At 40.6% G+C, this 7,515-nt stretch overlaps 1 protein-coding gene across 1 annotated transcript; it reads right to left on the bottom strand.

Moving 5' to 3' along the window:
• Positions 1 to 269: 269 nt before the first annotated feature.
• LOC110338304 (trace amine-associated receptor 3) lies at positions 270 to 1,366 on the bottom strand. Its single transcript, XM_021221617.1, has one exon. The coding sequence runs from the start codon at positions 1,328 to 1,330 to the stop codon at positions 299 to 301; it is 1,032 nt and encodes a 343-aa protein (XP_021077276.1). The 5' UTR covers positions 1,331 to 1,366; the 3' UTR covers positions 270 to 298.
• Between the last annotated feature and the right edge of the window lie 6,149 nt (positions 1,367 to 7,515).

Raw genomic sequence — 7,515 nt, 5'->3', positions numbered from 1 at the left:
GAGACAAAGCACAAACTGGGAATGGCTGGGCTACTGAAACCTCAAAACCCACCCCCAGCCACACTTCTTTAGTAAGGCCACACACACCTCTTAGCCCTCCCAAAACACCTTCACCAGCCAGGGGCCACATAGTCAAACAAGTGACCAACAGGGACCATTCTCATTTAAACCACCACTCCTGCTTTTCTAAGGGTCAAAATAATGTCTTTCACTTTCTGCATTCAGTTCTTCTTTATACTCGTTTTGTTTTGGTTTGGTTTATTTTAGTTTCGTTTGGTTTGTTTGTTTGTTTGTTTCCTTAATGTGCTTCAGGAAAAAGATTTGCAGTGTCTGAATTAGAGCGAAATATTCTTCCTGACACTATAAACTTAAGAGCTTTCCGAAACCACGGGTAAAAAAAGCCATGGATGAGGGGGTTGCAAGTAGAGTTGAAGTACCCGAGCCATACCAGAAGATCGAGCACTAGGATGGGCGTGGAGTAGTCTAAATATGGATCAATCAAAACAGCCAGGAAGCAAGGCAGCCAGCATGCTAGAAACACCCCCATGACGATGCCCAGGGTCTTAGCTGCTTTCCTGTCCTTTTTCTTAGACAGGTTTTTCCCTACTGCTCCTTTTGTGTTGGCAGGCATATCGCCGAGGGCTCGAGCGTGTCGTCTAGAAACAATAAAAATTTTACCATAAATACCAACCATGATGGAGCCAGGAGTGAAGAAGCAGGCAGTAAACAGAATGGTCCCCCAAAATTTGTTGAACGTAAGCGCACAGAAATTGAAGCAAGCGACAAGAATCTCGTAGCTCTGCATACCAGAAACATTGGCCTCTGACAGAACTAAACCAAATGAAAAGAGAGCTGGGGCCGCCCAGCAAAAAGCCAGCAGTCTTTTGATTGTGGACACCGTCATGGTGGTGGTGTAGTGCAAAGGGTCACACACTGCATAAAACCGGTCGATCGCGATGGAGCACAGGTGGAATATGGAGGTGAGGCTTAGCATCATGTCGAAGCTCGCGTGGAATTTGCAGAAGCTGTCTCCGAAATACCAGCAGCTCTCCACGGATCTCACCATACTGTAAGGCATGATGACAAACCCCAGCAGGAAGTCCGTGGTGGCCATGGAGAGGATCAGAAAGTTGGTGGGAGAATGTAGCTGCTTGAAATGCGATATGGAAATGATGATCACCAAGTTTCCAAAGACGGTGATGACCATGGCTCCAGTCATAAACAGGTACATTATCATGCGGACACGGAAAGAGCGATTGGTGGGTGGGCAGGATTTATTTCCAAATTTTGGACAGTCAGATAAGTCTTCGGGAATGTATACTAGATCCATGGTGCTTTATCCTTCAAGTTCCTTTCCAGGACGAAGTCGGGGTTTCTTCTTTTCTTCAAATTATCCCAGTGAACTTCACCTGCCAGGAACACATTAATGTTCAAAGTTATCTGCCTTAAATTATCATTAAATAACATTAATTTAAAAATTCAGAACTAGGGGCTGGTGAAATAGCTCAGTGGTTAAGAAGACTGGCTGCTCTTCCAAAGGTCCTGAGTTCAATGCCAAGCAACCAGAAGATGCCTCACAACCATCTATAAAGCAATCTGATGCCCTCTTCTGGCATGCTAACAGAGCACCCATACATTAAGAATAGAAGGCCAGAGGCAGAGGCAGAGGCAGGCAGATTTCTGAGTTCCAGGACAGCCAGGGCTAAACAGAGAAACCCTGTTTTGAAAAACCAAAAACAAACAAACAAACAAACAAGAATAGAATACATTTTTTAAAAATTCAAAATTATACCTTACTGTGCTTATTTTCTGCATTAGAAAACTGAAAGACAAATAGTTCATTCTTGATCTTTTATTCTTTTCCTTCCTTTCCTCCTTCACTCTGCTATACTACTTTGTTTTTGTGGTGAACTGGAAGATTGTCAATAACTTTTCTGTTCTTTTCTTTTTCTTTTTCTTTTTTTCTTTTTCTTTTCTTTTCTTTTCTTTTTTTTTTTTTTGAGTGAACACTTATTGTAAACAGCCTCATTCCAAGAACTATAATAAGCTTAGATATATTCCACCATCAAAATACTGAATATGTAAAATCTTAAGTCAAATCACAAAGTCCTCCCCTGTGTGTTTGTTCAATAATGCGAATCCTTCATGTACAAACATTCCATAGAGATTTTAGGCATCAGAAATAACATACTGCTCAAGGAAAATGTTCATAATCATCTTAAATAGTTTATCATTTGGAGATTTTATTTTCCTAGTTTTGGTTTTGAGCTGATAAAGCTGGTATGTTTGTAGACACATATACTTGCCAAAAGTTGGGCAGGTAATGAAGTATGTTGCTATGTGATTAAAACCTATTGACATTTTGTTGGAAACTTTCATTTCAGCAGGAGGCATAGTGACTCCACACTGAGAGTTAGCTGCATACTCTAATTTCCTTCGCCTTAAAAATGAAAGTAATGCAAGCTATGCTTGAACTAAAAACTGTATCCAAAATTCTATCATAGAATACAAATATTTGTGCATGTTACTGAGTAATACAGACACCACCATTCTCTTAACATAACTACATCCATTTTAGGGTCTAGAACTAACTATGATTCTTCACCTAGTTCGACAGGTCAGAAAACAATGTGAGCTCTACACAGTTCATTAAAGAGTCATCTCAGAGCGTAAAGTGGCAGCTCACCCCAGGACTAAGGAGGCTGAGGCTGGGAGACTGCTAGAATGTCAGACCTGTGTGGGCCACATGGTGAGTTCCAACAAGTAAGAGAGACAAATAGATATCCAGACAGATGTGTAAGCACCTTTAATCACGAATTCCCAGATTTAAATTCTGTTTGTTAAGACTCCAAACCATTCTTTGGGTGGTATTGTAACTGTGTGAATAATTTTATAAACTAGAAAAGACTTTATTATAAAGTGTAACTGACGTGGGGCCCACGAGGAAAGATACAATACATTTCCTAGGATGTGGGACTAGATACTTTCTGTTCCCTTCACTAATTGCCAACATGTAAGACTGCAACAGGAAAGACTATTCCGAGACCATTGCAGGACTGGCAGAAGGGAGACCGTATCCAAGTGTCACACTGAAAAGTATGGTGGGAAAAAGGGAAACATTTCCCCTATAAATTTACTTTGTAAGTACATGCAGCAGTTTATACTGATAGCATCGAAAATTACAAGCAGCAACAACTGCCAGTTTTTAAATGATTCTTGTACATTGACCACAGGTAGGGATGTAGGTTTTTTGGAACACTATCTTCTGAAAAGCAGGGATGAGCAGGCTAAGTATAGTTAGATGGTTGGTGCTTACGCAGGATGACGAGAGCAGTGTGAACAGGACAGAAAGCTGAGAGAGAACTATGACGAGCCTTTCTTACAGCTTGCATTAGATGTTGCTTCATTTGAAAATTAGTAAAACAGAAAGTATCTACCAAAACTTAGCACAGGACACTGTGTCAGAGACAGAGCTGATAATAGCACGGAATCTACTGAAGCGCATCCTTCATAAGGACCACGTTTGCCTGTTGAGGTAGATGAGGGGGAGGGTCTGGGAGACACACCTTGACTGGCCCTGCAGGTATGTCAGTGTATATTCAGCATCCATTTCCATGGAAACTTTGATGTAGGCTCCCGTCCCTTCCATTCCTGTGCTACACCTTGCTTGGGTCACCAGGCTGTCCTGAAAAGGATGCCTGAGCAGCTCCTGTTCTCCTGGCCAATCCGCTGTGGCGGCTCAGACTCAGCACAAATAACATTAGCTTCCAGAAGCGTGCTTATTAATTAATTAATTTATTTATTTATTTATTTTCAAAGCAGGGTTTCTCTGGGTAGCCCTGATGCTCCTAAAACTATCTGTCCTCCTACCTATGTCTCCCAAGTGCTAAAATTAAAGGCTTGCTTTGGAAGCTTGTTTTAAAAACTCTCCCAGTTGGAATAAATCTTACAAAAAATAATGATATAGCCAAAGAAATTGGAAGCTGTTTCAAATACTCCTCTCCTTCTAGCACTGTGCTTTGTCTTAACGTAAATTCCTTGAGAAGCGAGATGATATCCCATTTATTTGCTACACTTGATGACATAATACAAAGTCATCTATAGGACAGGAATAACTTGTTAAACAGTAAGAAGTTAGCTCCAACATATCATTGAAGTCTAATTAGTAAAGCACTCGGTCTCCTGCCATTCTTTAAGCTGTCTTGGAAATTTTTAAGATAATGGGGAAATCGAAACTGCTGTTCAGAAAGTAGCAAATAAATCCTTTCCTCCTGCCCCCCCCCCCAAATACAAGCAAAACTCAGATAACGGTAAAAAATTCTGGGTATCTAAAAGTTTCAAAACTCCTTAGACCAAATTGTTCTTCTTGTATATTGTTCTATTTTGCTTTTTGAGACAGGGTCTCACTCTGTAACCAAAGGCTGGCTCGCATGTCACAGCCGCCCTCCTTCTTCAGCCTTGCAAATGCTGAGATTACAGACACAGCGCATCACACACCCAGTGTGCCAAACATGTGATTGCTTTATCGAATAGTCCAGCTATTGCACATATATGAAATACTTCAGATCTTGAAGGGGCCACTGCGACTATACACTGAGGCCAGTATTAAACTCCAGCTCTCCTGGCCCCTGTTCCAGTGAACCTCCTTCATCCCTTTCTGTCCGCAATCTATTGCTGATTGACCTGGGCAACACAAGTACTTATGGCCTCATCCCATCCTATTAGAGTTCATCTGTAGGCCAGCCTTGCTCTCATTTCCTGGAAATGGGTTTGAAATGAAAAATCAGACCATCCCCCACAGACACATCTTCACAATGTTTCCATGGAATGAACAAGAACTCTTAGATCACAGAGACCCGGCATTTCCGGTGCGGGCATTCTGTGTTCTTGGAATGAAGGAGCAGTTTTGACAAATGTGCAGCCACGGAAACTCTTAAATAAATGCAGCTTGCAAGGGAAAATATTAAAATAACATGTGGCACCTGGAAGTGCTTTAAATAATATGTTATTTTTGTTGATGCAATATCAAAATGCACTTTAGCATTACTGAAATACCTTGCAATTATTGAGGCATGCTTTACATAATCTTTGTACTTTGTAAAAACATCTTTGCCAAACAAATTTTGATGGAAATGTTTAAAAGCCTTTCAGGAGAATACCATGATAATTGTTTTCCAATTACAGAAACAAAACTCTACCTTTTCTGTTATAACCCTGGTGTGACGCATCCTAACCTCCTCCAAACGTTTGTATCATGGAAAGATGGTCATTATGTTTCCCATTCTTTTTATAATGTAGTACCTTTTATTTCTTAGAAGGCCAGTTTCACCTGGAGAGTTTCTTCCAGTGGCTTGGTGGGTGTGGTGCGGGAAATTCTGGAGAATTCAATGCAGAGACTCAGCATACTGCATATATAGGTTTATCTCTGCTCTCAAGAGGGCTGGCACTCTGAGTACAGATCCAGGATCCTGAGAGAAGTCCTAACTGCTGATCCCCTATGGAATCGTCATTTAATTTTCTTCCCTTGAGGATATTAAAATATTCTGTGTATTTCAGTGTCCCAGGAAATTTCAATTTCTTCTTTCCAAACGAAAGACAATAATTTCAGTTTCTGAGTTCTTGGTGATTTGGCTTTTGTTTCAGAAAGAAAAGATACCAAAACTACCATACACTAATAATACATAGACAAGGGAAACTAAACTAAATATTGGCTAATATCCAAGGCAAGAATAATTGACTTAATTGTGAAAGGTTTTCATATTTCCTCTGGATGAGAAGACATTGATTGGGAAGGAAGTGGCTGCTTTTACTTCAGTGTTTGGATAACATAATTGTCAGAGAGTTGGGGATGAGGTGTAGTAGTAGGAGAATATATCAGATCATTTTATCTTATAAAATGATCAGGAGATGGGTTCATGAGGCCCCACTCATCCCTGAAGAGACAGAGACAGCTGCTGGCTACCCGAGAGTGCCGACCCCCGTGCTCTTCTGGGCTGCAGAAACAAGCAAGCTCTTCAAGATTCGTCCATCTGCAGGCGAGCCGAACTGAACCCAGTAGATGACACATACACACACACACACACACACACACAGTGAGAGACAGAGACAGAGACAGAGACAGAGAGACCGAGAGAGAGAGAGAGAGAGAGAGAGAGAGAGAGAGAGAGAACAATTTAAAAACTAAAAAGATAGGACTAGAGAGATGCACTGACTGCTCTTCCGGAGTAGGGATAAATGACCAAAAATATGATCGTATATGAAACTGTCAGAGAATAATAAAAATTAAGAAAAATGACTAAATCATCTCAGGCTCTAATATTCCAGGTTAGTATTCTTGTGTGTGTTTGGGTTTTTTGTTTGGTGTGTGTGTGTGTGTGTGTGTGTGTGTGTGTGTGTGTGTGTGTGTGTTAGTCTCCATGACTTACAAAGCTGCCTTGTTGTGCTTCCTACCTTCAGGCTGTGACTAACCAGCCCATCAGCAGGACGGTGCACATGCAGCCGCAGGTCTACAGGAAACTCACGGGGCCATTTTGAGCTACATTTGAGCGAGCCTAATAATCTGACAACTTAATGGTCATTGTCTCATTTTAATGTCTGGGATGAGCTAAGACCAAAACAAACTTATTAACTATTATTTGTAATGTTAATTTTTTAATTGCTCTGACAAAAGTAAAGGAATTACACAGAAGCAATTCATCAGTAGAAGATTTACAGATATATCACACTCCACATGTACACAAACAGGTCTGAAATTAAAATTTTGTAAGGCGAAGCTGCCAGTTCAGTCAGGAATGCTGATATCTATTGTCTCCTCTTTGAACTGGCTTTTCATTGAGAATGTTGCTTACAGTGTAAGTACCAAGATCGCTGTTGCCCACTTTAAAGAGCAGATGCTTAAGTTTTCAGGAGTATTGACACTGCATTCGTAGCTTAGACTCAGACGTACGGATATTGGGGGGCTATAGTTCATATGGCACAGAAAGTATCAAATTTAAACGGTACTTTTGCCAGTACATCACTGGCCCACCCAGTAGGTTTAATGAGTCTCAACATACAGGAAAAAAAAAGAAAAAGAAAAAGAAAAGCAGTAAGCACCAAATATAAAGTCACTAACCCTTGATCTTCCACTGAAATATTAAGATTATTTTTGCTTTCCTTCTTAATACTCTAATGCTCAATAAGTATAGATATTCGTGAAAAATGATGGATTCAAATCGCAACATATTGAGTATTGCATTGATTAATCATCAGCACATCCAGTACAATACAGCTAGCTGTTCATAAGCCTGAGAAGAATAGACATCACCAAAGAGAGTTCTTCTGTAGAGAACAGCCATTTGCAATCACAAGGACGTTCAGAGAATGTTCCTGCTCTCTATTCTTGTGTGTTACTTGTTTGTGTGGGGGTGCATACACATGTGTGTACACATTCCATGCCATTTGTGTGGAGGAGATGAAAGGAAAATTTATGCAAAAGCTGGTTCTCTCCTTCTACCACGTGTGTCCTGGGGATTG

The sequence above is a fragment of the Mus pahari genome, chromosome 21 (assembly GCF_900095145.1).
Source record: "Mus pahari chromosome 21, PAHARI_EIJ_v1.1, whole genome shotgun sequence".
Classification (NCBI taxonomy): Eukaryota; Metazoa; Chordata; class Mammalia; order Rodentia; family Muridae; genus Mus; species Mus pahari.
The sequence above is the reverse complement of the archived record's forward strand: the minus strand, read 5'-3'. Positions and strand labels throughout refer to the sequence as shown.